Genomic DNA, 21,055 nt, shown 5'->3' with positions numbered 1-21,055 from the left:
TGGGCGTTTGCAACCACCTGCCTGTCACCAGAGCCCAGGCAACTTCCTTACCAGAAGGCAGGGGCTTCATATAACCACATCTTTTGTGCTCAATGAGCTCTTTGCGGTGGACAACAGTGCATGCAGGGCATGTGCCTGCCCTAGGTGAGGAGGGCAAACCAGTCTGCAGCACAAAGACAAGATTAGGCGGTCTTGAGCCCATTAAGAGGACAGCAGCTAATCCTCGCTATGAAGCAGCTTTAGGGAGCCTTGTGTCCTCCACGGCGTGCCCCGCCACCCACCAGCACTTACTCACTGCCTGAAGGCAGGCATGGCAGCAGCGGTGCCCCTGGCACTAGCAGCAGTCTGCCACGAGGGTGAAAGACTTTGCCCATGATTTGCTTTGGGAACCTCTTATAAAGAAAGGGGAGGTCCAGGTGGCAAGTTGGAAAAGTAGTATTCCTTAACTTTTAACAGCCAGAAGAGTGCAGCTGACCATACAGCCCAGCCAAGTGCAGCCAGCCTTGAAAACCTTAATTATGCTCCCTCTCTTCCAAACTGCAACTACTCTCTCCACTGGCCTATGCCATATTTCCTCGTCTCCTCTTACCTCCTGCTCCCTCACTCTCTACTGGAAAACCAGGCAGCAGCAGCAGACCCTTTTTCCCAGGTGTGCTTGCTTTTATGCCATGTGAAAAAGCTCCCTTTCTCTGCTCTTTCTCCTGCTGCTGCCTCTCTTCCTCCCAGTTCTCACTCTGCCTGTCTTCTTTCTGCTCCTGGCTGGCTGCAGGGCTTCTCAAAATCTGGTTTTAAAATGTGAAGTGACTTGTGGACTGTGTGGCTCTGGGCCAAGCCTTCATAGGCGGTGGCTAAGAAAATGCACATACTCACTGCTTTTCGACATGGGTCAAAGCGTATTTCAATAGGCGCTTTGGCATGAGAGAAGCAACTTCAGAAACTGACAAAATGATGTGATTTGAAGAACTCGGCCTTCATCTTCACAGATGGGTGACTCCTGAGCAATATACTTAACTTTGTTTTCACATAAAGGGTCTTTCGTTTCTTTCCAGCAGCTCTCATGAACTCCCTTGGCTCTGCTTTATATGAGTGGTGTATATGGGTACATCCTACCTATATAGATAGATCCCATGTCCTGAAGAGTTCCTCTCTCTCAGGGCAGGGGGGAGAAAAAAATTCACGGTAGTTAAGCAAAACTGAAGTCCAAACTCAACTGAGCTGGGTCCTTTTGAAACTTACCTCACCCAACAGAAAGAGTCAGTAGTAGAACAGTTAGTAGTAGAACAAAATTCACAGCAGGGCAGGGTCCCAGAAATGGCGCAAGCTTCGTTCCACATGAGGCACTGATGTGCTGCCAGAGAGCTGGTACCAGCACGGGGCAACGGCCTGCCCTTAACAGAACTGGTTTTACTGGGCTTGGATGCTCCCTTTTACAACTTCCACAGCTCAGGTACTTGAATGTAAGGCCAGTTTTCCTGGGATGGAGGATGGCTATTTTCTTTCAGTCCCAGTTATCATGAGCTCTGTGACAATTCGTGGCACTGAAGGGGTATTTTCTGTAGGCTTCAGTGTACCCAAAATGTGCACAACCCATCCCTGTTCAGTTTTCTCTGCAGCCACGCAGTTTTTACTATCACCGTACTGATCTGAAAAAGACAATGACCGAGGGCACAGCTGCGAGCGTCTCTGTGATACTTCTGGCACCATGGCATGGGCTTGGAGTCAGAGGGTTTAGGAGCCTGCCCCAAGTGAAATAACACTCTGACAGTAATGGATGGAGGAGCTGACTTAAAATATGGGTACACATTGGTATGTGGTATACATGGGCACACACAGTAGCAATATTGAGAGTATGAAACTTACAGATATGGGAATAAGAAGTGGGAGAGAAAATAAATGGGGAATTTAGCAGTAAAAGGTACTATGGAGAATAACACATGGTATCTAACTGATTAGCTTAGGTATGATTTTCTCTTATGCCTTCAGAAATTTTTTAAAGCAGGTTTTGGGGCAGGTGCAGAAACTAACCTTTGTAAGAACATGTGGAGCACCAGGAGCATATACAGGCCCTTTCACTGAAACCACAAAATTAAGCTGCACAGGGCAGGATGTTTAGGTCTTGTGGAAGAGGCTGTGGTTCATCGTCAGGCTGGCAATAGTCCCCTCCCCGAGCTACAGGACTGCCTGCTGGGGAGCCTGTTGTGCATCCATCGCCTTCCCAGCTAACCGTGCTCACAGAAGTCAGGTTTCTACACAGGCACACAGCAAAACTTCCGAATCCAAGTGCTGTGGCTGATCAAGGAGATGCTCCGTGCCATATTTCTTCTTTTTTTTCTTATTTTTCCTCCCCCTCAGAAATATCCAAGGCTTGAACTCCAGGCTGCATGGAGCAAGGGAGAGGGAGTCAGCACAGGCACTCTGCTACCTGGTGCAGGATGTGCCCTTAATGGACTCAGGCTCCAAGCTTTTCTGTAACAGTGATGATGTCAAGTTGGAGCTGGGGTGAAAAAGATTTTGTCTTGCCTATCCTGATTCATGGTGTACCAAGAGATGATAGTGGTTTTTACACCAATAACACCATCCTCCTTCCTCGCAATTCAGTGCCACTAAAGACAGATTCACCACTGACTTAACAGTGCTCTAAATGAGGAAAACAGTATTTAAAAAGCTTCAAAACCTCATTTGACACGTTATTTACACTGGCATGAAAGTATCATTAAGTGAAGAGCAATTCAAGTCTCAGTTCTTTTTTGTTTGTTTAATTCTATTTTTTTAAAAAAAGGAATGCCTTAGTGTATATAAAACTAGCAATGCAGTAGATTTTAATGTGCATTCCAGGGGAGGAAAATCAGTTGTTGAAGTCTCAGAACACATTTTACCCTTCTCCCTTTCTAATTGGAAAACTACTAAGAAAATTCATCTAAAATCAAAGCCCTGTTATACTAAGTATATGTATATAACACACCGTTCTTAAAGCAATGTTTGTGTGTACATTTTAATCCTATGATTGCAGAGCCTGTTGAAACAATAAAGCAGACTTGATAGCCACAGCCTTCTCTGCATGCGCATAAATAAAACCTCACTGTGTTTCCTTCAGTGCAGTGACCAACTGATTCAAAGAACAGTGGGAGGGCCTGTTTTCCTCTGCCCACTGTCCTCTGTTCTCGATATAAAGCAGACACTCTGACAGAAGTGTACCTCTACCAGTTTGGGAATACTAGGGGGCACTTCAATCAAAATTTCTCAGTTCAGTTCTTTAACTGCAGCTAATATTTTCTTTGTTTCAAAACCCAAAAACCTTCAGAAGTTGTTAGTGGGGAGAAGGAAATTGCACAAATCTTATTTTCTTGAGTCATGATAGAAACACTGCAGTAATTACATTTAATACAATGAGCCACCACCGGACTGACTTCTGAGGCTTTGGTGTTCATCAAGGTAAGGAAGTGATAATCAAGCACTGAAGGAGCAGCTCTTAGCCCATCCACAGTGACTGCCCGGAAGCCCTGAGCATGGCCCACGAAAACCTACCTACCCAGTCCTGCTATTTTCAGGTAGCTTGCTGGGAGGAAAGCCAAGGAAGCCTTTACTGTCTTTAGATTGTTCAGGCATACCAGGTCCCATACACAGAGGCATCCAGGCTTCTCTGCTGCTCCACCCATCTTCCTCTGACTGACTGGTTGTGCTGGTGGTTTCTGACCTTCTGCTCAAAAAGAGAAAAGGGAAAAAAAAAAACGGAAAAAAAAAAAGATGCAGCAAGAAAAGTCTGCATCAATGAAGAGCCTGTTGTGCATCAATGAAAAGCCTGTTGGGGCAGTTTGTCTGGGACTCACCCCTTGCTTTGGTATATGCCCATGCACATACCCTCAAAAGCACAAAAGGGCTCCAGGTCGATGGTGGGAGTAAGCTGCCTTGTTTTTTTAAGACACGAAAAGAAGGCCTTTTCAAAAGAACAGGTCACAGCGACTTTGAGCTGCGCAAGGAGAGGTGTTAGTTGATGCCAGAGCCACACCAAGCTGCACGTAAGCAACTCCAATGTCTGTAGCAGCCATCACAGGGTCCAGCCCTTCTCAAAGTCAGCACAAAGCAAACACACTGTGTTATAAAGGCCATCCATGGCCATCTTTCTACCTTGCTATTTTGCTAGCTTGGTTTCTCAGACAGAGTTTTAGTATCAGTTTTAACTACTTCCAAGCCTTCTTCCATACAGAAATAGCGACAACCTACTGCCTCCTCCCCACATGATACACAGATATATCTGGCACTGCAAATAAATATAAGTACTGTAGTCCAACTATTGCTTGAAGAAAATACAAAAATGGCATAATCTTATACTTGGAGATGGAAGAAAAGAATATTAATATTGTAATTCTCATGAGTTTCAAGATAGTAAGTGCTGCTAGGAGGTGGCCAGGTAAGGCTAAATCTTGCTTTATACTTCAGGTGTTAAACTGTAAGGAAGCAGTATGTTTGATGCCAGAAGAAAGTTGCTCTGGCGCAAAGACCTTCCTTAAATTTCTAACCTCTGTTTGAAAGACGGATTTGATAAACAGATGTGTCTAATTTACCATCCTGTGTGGAGACAGATTAAATCCAACCTCTACTTGTATTATTCTGTGATTACCCAAGTCAGTCCATTCTTTTTTTAGGGAGCTGAAGTATTTCTTTCTCCTCCAACTTCTTGCCATTGTTTCCTTTGAGTCTCCTTCCTGTGACACCTCTTTTGGCCTAAAATAGGCTAAGAGCCTTAGCTTAGAAGACATTCTCTATCCCCTCTAGCATCCTGCAAGCAGCATTTCTGCTTATATGTTAGCTTAGTGACCATCTGCTTGTCAGGCACCCTACCTAACAGGGTTTTTTGTCCAGGACCCAGGTTCCCAAGGGCTGCCAAATGATCCGCACGTGTTCCTGCCATGTTCCCAGATTTCCCAGTGTATAAAGCAGTAATATGTTATTACAGGTTCCTTTAGGGCCAATTCTAATAATCTGAAACATTTCTTCTCACTAGTCCTTCCTCTTTTAAAAATCTCCCATCAGGGAAAAAAAGAACACGAACAACTCTACAGAAAACCTTCTTAGTAGATATTTTATTGCTCAATTTATGTTCACAAGAGTGCTGAAGGAATGCATAAAACTGTGGAGTTATTTCCTGATGGTGACCCTTCCCTTGCAGTTGCAGTTTTGAAATTGAGAAAGCATATAGGCAGATGTATGGTTGAATCTTTCCACATAATCCAGACCTGAAATTAAGAAGTGGGCCCACAACTTCAGGAATCAAGTTAACCACCCACCCCAACACACTGCAAAGGGTTTCAGAGCCAAATGTGCCCCTTCCTGAGGCTGGTGTTAGTGGCATGCCAGGTGTCTGACCACAGGCACTAATTCTGACCCAGCTGCCAACTTGTCTCCCAGGCCAAGACATTAAACATCCCTTTGAATTTTAGTATTTTGTTGCTAAACTGTTTGGGGAAAACAGCATTGATGCCTCTTATCTTTGATTCATGGAGATACGGTCATGGTAAGTCTGCAGTCTCTCTAAGAAGTTGTGTTTAGAAATGTAGGCACTAAGTTCATTTTAAGAGCCACAGCTGTTTTCTCAAAAAGCTTTAGCATGTTTTATACCCTTGGGAAGATACTATAGGTAAGTCCTGTTCTGAAAGGATGTCATCACTAAGAAGATGAAACCACTCCCTGAGTTTGAAATGTTTTGCTGCCAGTCTGGTATGAAACAGAAAGGATGTATATGAAGGGAGGATGGCCAGACGGGTTGCAATGCAGCAGTCCCAGTTATCATTCAGTCCTACAGCTTTTGTGTTCGCCACCACCAGCCACATCCCCCAGCAGCTGCAGGCTGCTGACTTCTGCAGCAGTAGCCATGCCCTGTGCTACAAATGGTTCCGAATGATTGCAAGAGATTTATGAGGTCTCCTCAAGCCAAAGGGTTGGGGTTTTCTATTCAGGACCAGCAAAATCAGAGGTGTACAAGGCTGAGCCAGACCCTCTGCCATGGGTAGCCAGTGGGTATGTCCTGGTCCCAGCAGTAAGTGTTTTTCCTGCAGGTGTAAGACTCCTTGTCTCTTGTCAGCCTGAGGTGTGGCATTACCAGACATGATTTTTCTTCCTCTTCTTTCAAATGAAGGTTTCAAATAGAAACTACTAGCATGGGCTGTGGGTGTTAATTGGAACAAATAAGGTATCAGGTACCTGGAAGACACGATAAATGTTTGAACTGCAGCCAAGGCCCAGCCTGTGCCCGGTAACGTAGCCCCAGGAGACCTCTGGATGGATCTGGGAAGACTGGAGCTACGCCTCTTGGCAGGTCACACCACCTCGCTGCTTCTGCGTTTTCTCTTGCCCTGTGCTTGTACAGCACTGCTGATGCAGAAGTTAAAACCATGGTGAGACAGGGCTCACAGAGGGATAAATGCCTTTAAAGAGATACCTTCACTGGCAGGTGGCAAGATCTCCCCACTGTGAAAAATTTCCACACTAGAAGCAGGCTCCCGTTGCTGCGCGCCTGGTGTAAAAAGCGTTGCTTTTTAGTATGAGCACAGCGCTCAAAGCTGCTATAAAACCACAGAGCTACACTTTAGCCCAGCGGCTGTTTTATGGCCGTTCTCTCTGTAAAGCGTCATCATTATGAAATTACCCTTTCTTTCCAACACTGCGGTGAAACAATTCTTTTTTCTTTTTTAAAACGGGATTCGTGAGCTCCAAGATAAAGCAAAGCTGCCTTACAGGGTGTCTAACCTAATGTATATACATAATATAGCATGATAACATACCATACCACATACTACTGCAGTCGTTGCACTGTTGCAATCCTACGTCCGGCCCCGGCTAAGGGCACGGGCTCCCGGCCGCCCACGGCATGGCGCTTCCCTGCCACCCACGGCAGGAGCCAAGTGCCGGGGGCTGCGCTGGGCCCGAGCCCGCTGCTCCCCCGGAGCTCATGCAGGGTTTCGGGGTGCCTGCCCCCCGGGAGCTCGGCACCGGCCCCAGGGCGGGGAGACCCCACTCTCTCCTGCCGCCCGGGGCGTGCTGGCGCGCCTGACACCCGCGGCCTGTGCGCTCCAGCCCCCGCGTCCCGGCCCACGGACGAAGGGGCCGCCGCAGCCACCCGTCAGCCCGGCCCGGGACTCGAACCGGCGGCCCCCAGCGCAGCACCACCCCCTCCCCACCACCCCCCCCCCCGCATCGCCTGCCCGTCCCCACCGCGCATGCGCGGCAGGGGCCGGGGCAGGGCCCGGGGCGCAGCCGCCTCCCGGCGCGCATGCGCGGGGGCGCGGGGGCGGGGCGGGGCGGTCTCCCCGGAGGGCGGCGCGCGCCGCGGCCGTTCTTCCCGCGGGCGGGTGCCGGCGCTGGTGCTGGTTCCGCCACCGCCCTCATCATGGACGAGCAGAGAGTGAGTGCCGGCGGCCGGAGCCTGCCTCCCCGCGGGCGGCCGCGCCGCGCGGGGCCGGTCGGGGTCGGGGGGAGGCGGGCCTGCGCTCCCTCAGCTGGCGGTGCCGCCGGGCTTGGGCGCGGGGGCTGCGGCGAGCGCCTGGGCGGGCTGCCGCCGGGGCGTTTCCCCCGGGTGTCGGCGTCGCCGCGGTGCTCGGCCTGGCCGCCTGAGGAGCAGGGCGGCGGCTGGGGAAGCCAGGCGTTACCCGCGGCGTTGCGGGAGGGCGGCAGCGCGGGGAAGGCGCTGGCCCACCCGCCCCGGTCGCTGTGAGGGCTCAGGGAAGCCGCCTCCTGCGGAGAGGCGGGGGCGCGGAGCGGCCGGGCGCCCGGCGAGAGGGGCTTCTCCCTGTCGGCTCGCTTCGGGCGCTGGCGTTGCGGCATCTTAATGAAGAAGGGCTCTGGTGTACAGCTCTGTCACATTGTGTATTCCCGTCATAAGTAATTACGGTGCGCACATAGGCCCTTCTGTTTCCCATTGATGTAATCCTGTGTTGAAGGGAACTAATTAATAAAAGCGTTTTGTAATCTTCCCGCTCCCCCCCCGCCCCCAATGGCTGCTGCCTTATAATTCCCTCCTTCCCTTACTTGCCATCTGTCCCCTCAGGGAAATCACTGAGGAGCAAGGATGTGCCTGGCCAAGGGCCGGGCTTTCTAAAAATGTTACTCTCTGCAAAAAGTTCTGACTCAGCCTTTTGGCTTTCAGTCTAGCAGTCCAAAAGGGCTGCTATTACTGTCTCTGTGAGGACTGTGCTTTCCTTAGCTTGGAAGCTGGTTTGTGAGTAGGGTCTGGATAACTGGCACTAAATAAATGGCTTGAAATTTACAGATCACACGTTTGCCATTTTCGTTAAGTGTTTGTGCGCTGCTACTTACTACTTATCTGTGCTTTGGACAGTGAGATGTGAAATGCCAAAAAAGTGTGCTTCTGGTAGGTACTATGTGAGTTTGACTCTGTCTGCCTTTGCCTGCCTTATATGAGATTAGTCATTTGGAGAAGGAGTAAATGAGGGCTGCAGCTGTTGTGGGTGCTCTAGGTGGATGTTCCTGGGTGGCGTCATTGATCATATTTGAATTTCAGTGCTGATCAGAGGTTCTGAATACAGTAGTAAAATTGCAATTGGTCTCGTATTTTACAATAATGTTAATTTGGTATTGTCACCTGTATTGTCTCAAGTGCTACTTCAAACTCCAGCAACTTCCAACGTGTCGGCAAGTGCAGAAGATTAAATTAATGGAGGCTAAGTATGTCCTCTCATTTGAAATTGGATCTGCACATGAAGGTTAGTATGACACAGGATTTTGTCCTAGGCCTGAGGCTGCTTCAGAAACTGTTCTGCATCCAGTCATGTCATAAGACTTCAGTGTGATCTTGAGCAAGTTGATAACTTTCTCCTTAAGCAGAACTGATGTAATTGTTTAACTTACCGAAGTTTACTCTTTAACTTTTATGAGGTGTCCATCTGCTTCAACAGGTGCTATGTGATGTTAGTTACTAGCTATTCAAAGAAGAGTATAGAGTATATTGTCTACTTTTATGCTCCCGGCAAGACTACAAGCCACTGCATGTTGCAGGGCTTCCTATCCTTTTTCATATCCTTTTATGTTCTTCATCCCTTGTGCATCCACACTGTTGCTTTATGAATGCTGTGCATTTTTTTTCTGCAAAGAGCGTATTAGATTCAGAGAATAAGAATAGGATGTGAAAGTGAAGAGCAGTATGAAGCTCACTGATAGCAGCAAAAATTACTTCTGTAATAAACATGCCATAATGTTTTGAAAATGAATTTGAAACTGACCTCACTTAACACATGCTAGTCAGAGATAAAACTAAAAGAAAATTATTTGTGGTAGGATTCTAGAAAATACTACATCTACCAGTGGGCAATAGATTTAAATTTCCTTCAGTGTAGAAACACCAAGAAGCTTTTCTGAGCTTGTTGCTGTTGTAATTCTTTTATGAAGTAACTTAGAATGTAAGCCTCGACTGCTGCTTACGTTGGTAATTTTTCTAGCACCCTTTTTGTTACATGTAATTGTAGTGACTTTTCAGAAATTCCCATTAAAGGAAGAAATGGCAACAGTGCAGTCTTTTGAGTTTGGCATGTGTCTTGGTGTGTTTGGAAGAAAAGCTATTTATTATGGATTAGTGATTAGAAAGTTACATTAGAAAATGTTATATGTTAGTGATTCCTAAAAGCTGACTTTCTGCTCTGGTGGCTTGTGCATTGGTGTTTAAGAAAAATTCTCTCTACTGCTGGTGGATTATTTTTAGGTCTCTTACATCTGTGTTTGTAGAAGGCGTCTAAACTTGTTTGAGTTTGACCAAACCTGGTGGAATTTCTGTTTGGAGAAATTGGTAGCTTACTTAAAAGAACTGTACTGATCCCTGTTTGGTCAGTTGACTTTAACTTTAGATGTAGTGGAAGACTTGTTTGACAGCTATCTTCCAGTTGTTGCCATGTGTTTGGCTGTGTAAAGGCTTTCTAAGCATTCCTCACACGTAGATTGTTTCCTTTGGTCGTATGTAGCTATAAAAAACAAAAGCATTGTTCAGTACTATGTACAAGAAGACTAATTTTTTTTTTTCCATGTGGTGCAACCGAGTAAGCCCTAAAATCCTAGTTGAAAGAGGATTGGGAGTTTTCTTGTTCATCCAAATTGACAGTTATGCTTATAGGATCTAAGGCTTAACTGTGGGCTGACATGGGAAAACAATTGCCTCTGGTCAGGTGTGAATGCAGAAGCAGCTGGTTGGACAATGGCATTTCATCTGCCATTCGAATGCGTACAAAATTGTCTTTAAACTTGTTCAGTTTTAACCAGACAATGCACAGATTCTGTAATGAAGTGATCAAGACTTACTATACTCTTTGTTTCTGAAAGAAGCCAATCTGGTCTTGTTTCTCTTCGTCAGAGTCCTGATTTCAGTCATTACTAGCTGGTCCATTATATCTTTACATAACACCATCACAATGCCTGTGGTAAAAGCAGTAAAATTTCACTTTCATCTGTTAGTGGTTTAACTTCGTGATCATAATGCTTTGCAAACAGGCAATGGGCCAGAGTACCAGTAAGTACATCATTGCAGATTCGTTGAAAATGGCCAAGGAAGGGGTCAGAAGAAACAGGTATGAGTATGGCTTAGGACTAGTGGAGAGATTCCTTATACAGGATGTAGTGTTGAGATTCGCTGTGGATGTTGTGAAAGGATAAAATATTTTTCTTGCTTTTTTAGCAAACAAATGTGATCTAAGTAGTAAATGGCTATTAAGAAATTGGTTATGGGAGGGACCTTTGCAACATCAGTTTGGTTGTCTGGCTGTTTGTTAGGTGTGTTTATTAGCTCCCCATGCCTTGATTTCCTAAATGTTGTCAAGTAATGTTACAGTGAACAACTTGAAACTCTTAGTCCAACTGATTAATAATGTCTTAACTATAATTAAGAAAGGTTTTACCTTTTTTTTTTTTGAAAGAGCCAAATCTAGCATTTTAGAGTCAGATTAATTTCTAGAATTTACTATCCACCAGCCTGAATTAAATTCTTAGTTACCTCCTCACCTTGTCCAAGCATTGTACCAAGCATTGATGTGTTTGTCAGATTCTTAGAATATGTGACTGACTACTCAACAGAATTAGACTTGGTAGTCTTATTTAATTTAAAAATGCATTTTGATGTGCTTAACAGTTGTCTACTTTGTATGTGTTTTGTAAGCTGAATCTACTGCTTTTTAATAGCTGGAGTAGTACACTTCTGAAATAACCTTGATTCTCTTTCTCAGCTATCAGTAAGCTTTCCTCTTTGAGATCACTTTTAATTGCAATGTATAAATTATTTGCCAAAATATTTTCCCACTTGTAGAATAAGTTTACAAATCACTGTTACAGATTTATTCTGTGTATAGAATGAACTGTCAGCTTTGTAATTTAACAGTACCTTCTTTTGATGATAGAAAATGCCAATTTTTCTTCTGGATTAACTTTTGTCAGCTTTTATTTTTCTTTATTGGTTCTCTATTTGGTTGCACAAGCACTAGCTTTCTCATCTGGAGAAGCTGTATATGGCAGAGTAGGGTGCTGGTAGGTAGCCTGGTTTAGATGGCTCGGGAGTTGCAGTAACATGGGTAGCAAAACATGTGAAACAGTGGTGTATCATAAAACAGATTCTTGATTTCTCTTAAACTAACAACTGGAGATCTTTAGTTTGGTGGAATGCTTCTTAAACCATTGTTACTCTTTCTCTTTTCTAACAAAATGTATTTCCTGATCCCATCAGAATAAGAGTTGAATTCACTACAGCTGGAATGTGTATGATGAACTTCTGTATATGTTGAAATGGTGATGGTTAAAATTACAAGGTTCTTTTACAACTTCTCTCACTTGTTTTTGTAATTCTAGGAGACTCTGCAAAGGATTGTCTCTACTCTAGCGAACAAAAATGATGAAATTCACAACTTCATTGACATGCTGAACCATACAATAAAAAATGTGCAGGTATATATATTAAGGCTCATAGGGTGTAACTGAGAGGGCAGCAACTTTCTAGTTTTGTCAGTCTTAAACTGTTTGGGTAGTATGTAAGGGATGGGCTATAAGAATCAAGTTTAAAATATATCTTCATGTTGGAACCAGATAGAAAAACTTTAAGTCTGTCTCTAGTTGAAAGGTATGGTGGCTTTGCTTTTCATGTGAAAAGCTATTGTAGGATTTAATTTGTGTGGAAGAGAGAATCTGAATTTTGATGCAAGATCTCTCCTGTTAGTTGGAAGTAATTGTGCTTTAGCCCCAGTCGGCAACTAAGCACACACAACTGCTTGCTCACCCTCCTGTCCCTGGTGGGATGAGGGAGAGAATCGGAAAAGCAAAAGTAAGAAAACTGGCGGGTTGAGATAAGAACAGTTTAATAATTGAAATAGATAATAATAATAAATTGTAATGAAAAGGAAAACAACGAGAGAGAAACAAAACCCAGGAAAAACGAGCAATGCAGCCGCTTACCACCTGCTGTCTGATGCCCAGCCTGTCCCTGAGCAGTGATTGCTGCCCCCTGGCCAACTCCCCCCAGTTTGTATGCTGAGCATGATGTTATATGGTATGGAATAGCCCTTTGGCCAGTTTGGGTGAGCTGGCAGAGCATGGGAAGCTGAAAAGTCCTTGACTAGTGTAAGCATTGCTCAGCAACAACTAAAACATCAGTGTGTTATAAACATTATTTTCACACTAAATCCAAAACACAGCACTATGTCAGCTACTAGGAAGAAAATTAACTCCATCCCAGCTGAAACCAGGACAGTAGTCTATCTCTTTCAGACTTCTAGTTTGCTTGGCAGAGTGAAAAATGAGACCATCCGGACACTTGAGAGAAAATTCTTTGCTCTTTTCAGTAGTTGCAAATTGTTGGGCATAAGTTAAGTTAGACCTAATTTTTAGAGCAGCTACACTAGGATGAGGTTTAGGTTCCTTTAGCCATAAATTGTTTTGTGTTAAAGCTGAGCCAAGTTCACTGCAGAAATGAAAATCATCCAGCAGATCTTTAGGCTGCCTTTTTGAGTGCAGTTTTTAGTATCAAATGAAACCATTTTATATGAAACTGGGTAACTACCTCCTTACAAACATCTAGCATTCCATATATTGAGAGGGAAATCAAGTCCTTTTGGCATGGAACAGAGTTGCCACATATGTTGGTTCTGTGCAAGTTTGAGTATCATGGAATATTCATGGATTTCAATCTTCAGTGTCCTGATGTAAAATCTGCTTAGGTGTCCGTCATTCCTAATGTTTTTTTCTCTTTTGATAAGGTGAAGAGCAGCACTAAGGTATCTAGTGGTCATGGCAAAGCATGTTTGGGCAAACAATGTGATTTTCAGTCTAAAAGCCTAGTCTGCATTGTTTCCAAAACAAATTGCAGCAGTTTCAGTTCTCTTCTCAGGTAAACTCTTCTAATGCAATCAGCGAGTTGGATGAAGAATTTGATGGTCTGTATTCTATATTGGATGAGATGAAGGGGAGTATGGCCAACACTATTCAGCAAGAAGAGGCTCGTAAAATTCAAGCTCTGCAGGTAACTATATAACTACATCTGTAAATTTTTGCAGCTGAGTAGATGTGTTTTAAACTGCTATTTTAAATCTCAACTGAAAGTGAGATTTTTGGTAATGTTGCAAGAAATGCCGTAAGTGTAGGGTAAATGTTTTCTTTGATATAAGTACTTCTCTGGACCCTTTTTCTAGGGTGCTTCATGGTCTGTAGTGTATTTATGTTCTCAACATTGTTATGTAGAAAGGAAGTGGTATTACCTGTAGAGCTTACAGGTGGAGATTGACTGCATAGAAGCAGGGCTTAGATATGTTTACTACCTTCAGACAGCTTCTGGACTGAAACTGGTTTCTTTCTCCAGTTTGGAATATGGGCATCTGAACCTGTAGACATGCCTAAGTGATTTGCTCAAGCTTGAACTTAAAAGTCGAGAATCACACCAGGTATCCTAAGGACAAAGGCTCGTCCCCTATTGACAGAATTGGCTATCCTCCACTTGTTAAGCAAATTTTATATGCACACTGGAAGACATATGGGAGTTGCTTGGGAACAGGTTACACTGGTGGCTGCTACTAAACCTGCTATGTGAACTTGACCAGCTTATAGTTGTATAATTTCATGCAGGAGAATCTTTCCAATGGGTTTCAGAGAAACAAAAACATGACTTTCTGAAACCTATGTAAAGTCTATGTTTTCCCAGTAGTGTGTAGCAAGTTGGCTCTAGCTTTCAGAAAGTCTAGTTGCGTGGGGCCAAAGCACAGTTAAGTCTTTTAAGCAGAAGCTGTTTCTCCAGCTTTTTTCTTTAAATGATCCTAGTTGCGACATTCTTCTGTCCAGTTCTTTTTGCTTATGCAAAGTAGTAGGAAGGTGTTTGTTCCTGAGGAACTTTACCTTCTTGTGTCTAAGTCAGTTTAAAGAAGTTCTAGGAATGGTTTCCTGAAACAAATTCCACAGGCTTCCTTATAAGGTCTGTTTTATGTTCATACTTAAAGACTGGGTGTAAAACATTCTAGAATTTCTGAGTGCGGAATTTAAGTAAAGCACTTAAGTGCACTTTTCCACCTTCCATTTAATCTTTCTCCCCATATGCCTGTTTTAAGTCCTTCTGAAGTTTCTCAACAGATAGAGGTCTACCCATATCCAGGGACACTTAGGACTTAAATGCTTAAAGAATAAGTGTTTCTCAATGAACAGCTCACAGGAGAAATTAAACTGTGGCATGTATCAATTATTCTACCTTTTAGTGAAGAAAAACTAAAGTTAATCTTGCAAGAAATTATTCTGGAACTGAAAACTGTTTTTATAGTTACTTATCTGGCAGTTTGACTGTTGACATTTTCTGTTAATATCTGTTAATTTTCTGATAGTTAATCTAATTTGATCAAGCTCAGGTGTGGTTGAACCAAGCTCTTCTGAAGGTCAGTGTGGTACAGCTGTATCTAGAATTGCTCCCTGGTATGTGTGTTGAACAGCTGAGCTGCTACTTAGTCAGAAGAGGATGAAGACAAGTGGAATGTTACAGATCACTGACAGTTGTTGAGTGCCCTGCTTGTCTTTCAGCTGAGGCTGTTCGCTAACTACAGGCCCAGAGGACATTCTCTTTACTTGATGACAGACCAAGCTTCCTCTGTAACTGAGTCACTGTAAAGAGTGCTTTTCCCAACAGTCAATCTGCCAAACCAAACTAACGTGAAAACTGTTGCGTTGAATCTATTAATCCAAGCCATTATCTTTGACTGGAACTGAAAATTCAACTTTGTATGAGGAAACCAAGGAACTTCAGTGAGGTCTAAACATCCTGTTTAAAGGAATGGACTTGCTTAATTTATTGCTTCTTAAAGTGTTTGTGCACTTAAGACTAACTGCAGTTAGTCTTCTGTACCTGAGTAGATGCTCTTGTTGAGAATAAGCTGTAACTTAAAATACTGGGGCTACATAGTGGTGGAAACTTAAGGGTGAGGACTTAATATTTAGACTGATCCCTCCCAAATAATTGCCTTGAAAGTTAAGGCTGATAATTAGAAATTCTCCTTAAACCCTTGCTTTGAAAATATATTGCTTCATTGTGGGGCAGTGTATTTTAATGACACCAAGTATTTATTTTTAACTCCCAAACGCAGATGCATCTCAGTAAGATGCTAATGGAAGCGTCCAGTTACCATGTCATTCCTGCAAAGCTGTTTGAAAAGGCCTCTGGCATTTGCTTCTCTCTTCTGAGGTGTTTTTCTGGTGCGTTTTGGCAGTATCATGGTAATCTCAGTTTGTCAGCATTGGATGCCCTATAAAGAGGAGAGCAGCTGTATTAGATGAATGAAAACTTGCATTAATGGCATGCCTCAGAAGTTATCTGGAAACTGTGTACAAACCTCTAGCTGTTGGACTGTTTCCTTGCTGCTATTTTATCCTTGAACAGTAAATCTGAGGGGCATCTGGCAGCTGGCCCAGGTCAACTCACCGTACTTGCCAAAACTAGTTAACGCTTCTGAAGTGCTTGAGTCCGGTTTGTTCTTGAAGTTGATGGAATTGTTAGTTGCTTTTGAGACAATGACTACTTTAGATCAAGCTGTCTTTCCTGAAGTGTTTTAAAGAAAAATAATTATGTGCTGTTGACTTGTTCTGAGGTATTACAGTTAAGTATCACATGAGTAGAAAAACAGCTGTAGGTTGAATGGCCATGTAAAAGCTGCTGGCAGGTTTAAAATGTGCATCTTGTTTAACCTACTGTATGTTTAGGGTTCTGCAGTGTTTTCAAAACTAATCTTTGTAGGGATGTACCCATAGTACATAAACCCGGAAGTTCTCTGTGGAGTGTTATATACTGGGAATGGTAGTTTACTAATGGTAGAGTTTTAGATAATCCTGAAAGAAATTTCTCTTCTGCCCGTCTTCCTCTGTTCCCCTTACTCTACTGTCCCCATTAACAAATGGGGACAATACAGCAATATTGATTTTCAGGATTCTCTTGTGACAGTTCTAGAGCTGGTTGGGGATAAAATTACTGCCTTTTTCAAGGCTACTGCTACGTTAAACAGTATCAGTTCATTGATGAAGTGCAGTTCTGTAAATAGAAATTGTAGTGCATACGGAAGTAAGCATTTCTTTGCTTCTGAATTCCTGATGCTGGGAGAAATACACCTTAAAAGAAAATCTGGCTTTTAAATCAGACTTCCCTACCTATCCAACTTTTTCCCCTTTGGATTTATAAGATGTGCCATTATCACTGTTCACTTGTCAAGCACAGTGAAGTTCTAGTTAACATGATGTGTCAGAGGTAATAGCCTTGATTAGATAGGGTAAAAAGTTGTTACAAATGCATAGTAAAGCCGTGCAGTTCTAGTACTGGTAGTTTATAAACCACTTTTTTAATGTGAATACATGAAATTTGTCTTTCTGTTTTTGCTTCAGGAACAGCTTAGCCAGTGTAGCAATGCCCTAGAGAGCTCTGAAGAGTTGTTGGAACTTGCTGCGCAGTCACTGGACATAAAGGACCCTGCAGAATTCTTAAAGGTAGAAAACACTGAACGGATGTGCATAAGGCAGATGTTGGTATTTGTCTCAATTTGAAAAATCCTTTGCATTACTGTACTGGACCCTGCAGACTTACCCCAAATACTGGGAGTTAGGATAGAGAGGCATATAAAAATACAGTTAATGCTCTGTTGAGGAGGCCAGGTCAAGCACTACAGTCTTGAATTTTTATAATAAAATAAGTTTTTTCTCTAATAAAGTAATTTTTTTTTCTTACTTAGAGTGAGGGGGGAGGGAAAGGAATGCTTTCTTCTGGACAACTGTCAGTGTTAAGCAAACTTGCACTGATGCTAGCTAAGCGAACCCAGAAAGCGAGGGTGAAATAAATCTATAAAACTGAGCCAAGACTTACAAAATGTGTGATGGCCAGCACTCAGAGCAGTGGCAAGTGACCTGTCAGTTGCCCAGTGCTGTTGCATGACGCTTGTAGAGCGCTTGTAGACGCTCTATATTCTAGCTGCAGCCATCCATGGATGACAAGATGTTTCTTTTGCAGAACTTCAAGCAAGCTGTTGATCTTTAATTTGCAACTCTGAACTCTATAGCTGTCCTGAAAGAGCTTACGAAACTGAATTCAGGCCAACTCTTCCTGTGTTCCCCAAAACCTTCTAATGCATTTGTATACTGCGTAGCTAAGAGCCTGATTTGGGCATTGCATTGTGATTCCAATACAAATAATGTGTACTTTACCACAGCAGACTTAAGCAACATGTATCTATCTGGAAGAATATACTTACACATTAATAAAACAGTTCTATGTGTACACTGACTCAGTACACTAGGCTTGCTATGATGATCCTCAGAGCCCTGACTCTCTCCTATTGGCACAAGTTTTCTTTGGATCCTCTAGTAAATCAGGTCAGGAGAAACTAGCCTAACACTAAACTAAGATTTTTTTTTTTAAACTTTTTTTTTCTATGTTAGATCTTTGGAGGCTTTATTCCCTGAACTGGCTTACCTGGAAGTCAATAGAACATGAATGCCAGCACACAGGAGGGTTCAGTGCTTAGGATGTGCTGGGCAGCTCATCTGAGATGGGCTAATAGCCTACTTTGTCAGTAGCCTAGAAACAAACTAAATTCAAAGGAGTTAAGCCACAACTGTCTTGCAGAAGACTGTTCATTGGGTCTTGGCTACCACATATTCCACAGGGTGCAGAGGTTATGAAGAAGGCTTTTGGTTTTAAGTAGCTCTGTTTTGTGTATGGCTGTCACATAGGAAAATCAGTCAGTAGTTCTTAAAATAACTTTGGTTTGAGGTAAAATAAAGCTACCTCTTAAGTGAAATTTTTTCTAAACACTTGGCTTTTTCTGCTTCCCACTTTAGGAATATAAAATTGGTTTAATAGTAGGGACAACTGATTTTTTTTTTTAATTGAGTGTGCTTTTTATTAATGAAAAATTGGAAGTCCTCTACTTTAAATTGGGAAGCTATGTGATGTTTTCTGTCTCCTCTTTGGAAGGCAAAGTAGTTCAGCTGAATGGCAACTAGATCAAAAAGCAATGTTAACTCCAAGCATGGATTCAACAGACCTAACTAAGCCATCACTGCTTCAGAAATAACGTTTTGTCTTAGGTTTGCAGTTCCTCTTGGTGAAGGACAGGGATTCTGTCTTTCCAAATGCCAGTTATCTTTGAAATACACTGTCACCACTTCTGCATCTGCTTCAGTGGCATCATTTAAGTGCTGGGAAAAAACTATGTTCTGTGGTTTTGAATAGTGACATATGGAGACATCCTTTTAGGAAGTATGGTTGGAATAGTAAAACAACTTTCAGAGGAGAAGTTAAAGCAAGTCCTATTTTTTCTTGTTTGTCAGAGTATGCATCATATGATGTATAGCCAAACAAGTCAAGTATGGTTACATGCCACTAATAAGCACTTCATAGTTTCACAGGAAAGACTGTGGTAGTTAAATTTTAGTGACTTGATTGTGTAGCTCTTTTCAAAAGTGATGGAGAGTAATTTAACTGATTAAGAGAAATCTGAAGAGACAAAGTAATGCTCAGGAAGTTGAGTAATTTGGAATTGTTTTGGTGTGGTTCTTGGGATCAGTTTTTTTTTCCCCCAGGTGATACATTGTTGCAGTTCTAACCAGTACTATTAACATACTTTATGGGAAAATTTATTTTGATGAAAATTTTAAACTCATTTTGATCTTCAAATCTGAGGAATACAGCTAAGATTGTTCTCAATCTCCTTGCATGTTACTGCCATTGATACTAGCATGGAAATACTAAATACTTTCTCTCTCTTCTTCCTGACATGCATCAAGGCTACCAGACAGATCAAAGATAGGTACAGTACAAAGTCTATCGCTTTCGTGTCTGAATTAATCTTATCCTTGAAAATGCATTTATTTTGAAAGGGTCATAGTCAGCTTAAATCAAATTCATTGACTCTTTCCTAAGTGTTTCTTGTGACATCACAACTTTTGAGAGAGAACTAAAAACTTCTACACTTCTCGGGTAGTGTTTTTCCTTGCTGACTGTTGTCCTTTCATACCGAATAAAGAGAAAGATGTTGTTAATGCAGGGAAGTAGAGCTCTGCATCAGCTGCTATTATTATTACTTCTTTAAGTATACATAAATATATCATTAATGCAGTATCTAATTAATTGTTATTAATAATAAAATTCTGATTTATTATTAATACCTGATGGCTGAAATTTAGTAATGTTTCAAGCTGACTCTGTCCCTTTAAATTATGAGAAAATCTTGTTGGTGTGGGTTTTTCTAAGTACTTACAGACTTTTGCTAGCTAATTTTCCTTTTCAATGTAAAGTCTTGTAGCTGTTGAAGTATTTCTGGTGATGTCGCTCTGACTAATGTCAGTGAAATTGCTATTTCTGGTAGCTTTTCTTTGAACTATGTCTTCAAACCGTTGTTTAGAAAGCAAAACTTTACTGTTCCAAAATAAATGCTAAGGTCACTTTTCTTCACTCAGAAGAATGATAACTATGTTCTAAGTGTGAGACCTTCTGGTTCAGAAAACTTACTATGATGTGCATAATATTTTGAAAGACAGCTCACGGGTTGTTTCCAGCATATATTGCTCTCATGGACCAAATAGGTTGTCTTTCAACTTACAGGTTTTCAAGGAAGGGTCTGATTGTCTAAATTCTCTGAAGTAAACTGGGTAATTGCTAGAGAAATTAATCTTTGCTTTTCCAAGGGTAAAGATTTAGTGTCCTTAACAAATCAGAGGGACAGCGGCAGTGATAGGAATCTTAATACTTTCTATCTGTAATAAGATCCTCTTACTCTTCTAGTTTCTTGAAATGCTGTGTGATGTAATACTTTTGAAAAAATTGTGGCTGGTTCTCTAAGATTGGTGCCTAAACAGAAGTTAGAAAGCTCTCTGAAGCTGACTACTCAGTGTTCTCTTACTGCTAATCAGGGGATTATTCTTCCTCAAGGAGAGATTTACTCTACCTGTCTGGCCAAGCAGTGGAATCTACTAGGCAGCCCATGCTGAGTTTCAGAATGTCAACTCTGTCTTGGGAAATAAATTGTCCTGTATCTTTTATGATGGGTCTTATGTCCCAGAATTATAATGCATGTCACTCTTAGAATCATAGAATCGTTTAGGTTAGAAAAGACCTTTAAGATCATCCAGTCCAACCATTAACCTACACTACCAAGTCTACTCTGAACCAGTCAAGGGTAGACTAGACTAAACCATGTCCCGAAGTGCCACGTCTACCCGTTTTTTTGAACGCTTCAGGGATGGTGACTCCACCACCTCTCTGGGCAGCCTGTCCCAATGCTTGACCACCCTTTCCGTGAAGAAATTTTTCCTAATTTCCAACCTAAACCTCCCCTAGCGCAGCGTAAGCCCATTTCCTCTCGTCCTATCGCTAACTACTTGGAAGAAGAGACCAACACCCACCTCACTACAACTTCCTTTCAGGTAGTTGTAGAGAGTGATAAGGTCTCCCCTCAGCCTCCTCTTTTCTAGGCTAAACAGTCCCAGTTCCCTCAGCCGCTCCTCATAAGGCCTGTTCTCTAGACCCTTCACCAGCCTTGTTGCCCTTCTCTGAACACGCTCCAGCACC

At 42.6% G+C, this 21,055-nt stretch overlaps 1 protein-coding gene across 1 annotated transcript in view; it reads left to right on the top strand.

Moving 5' to 3' along the window:
* The first annotated feature begins 7,384 nt into the window (after positions 1-7,384).
* FSD1L (fibronectin type III and SPRY domain containing 1 like) overlaps positions 7,385-21,055 on the top strand; it is a 30,404-nt gene continuing 16,733 nt past the window's right edge. The window contains exons 1-5 of the mRNA XM_075726440.1: positions 7,385-7,399; positions 11,833-11,928; positions 13,364-13,495; positions 16,876-16,977; positions 19,273-19,295. Coding sequence (XP_075582555.1) covers positions 7,385-7,399; positions 11,833-11,928; positions 13,364-13,495; positions 16,876-16,977; positions 19,273-19,295 — 368 coding nt within the window. The remainder of the gene's footprint in view (positions 7,400-11,832; positions 11,929-13,363; positions 13,496-16,875; positions 16,978-19,272; positions 19,296-21,055) is intronic.

Source organism: Pelecanus crispus, chromosome Z, assembly GCF_030463565.1.
Source record: "Pelecanus crispus isolate bPelCri1 chromosome Z, bPelCri1.pri, whole genome shotgun sequence".
Lineage (NCBI taxonomy): Eukaryota > Metazoa > Chordata > Aves > Pelecaniformes > Pelecanidae > Pelecanus > Pelecanus crispus.
Note: the sequence above shows the minus strand (reverse complement) of the source record. Positions and strands in the feature narration are given on the sequence as shown.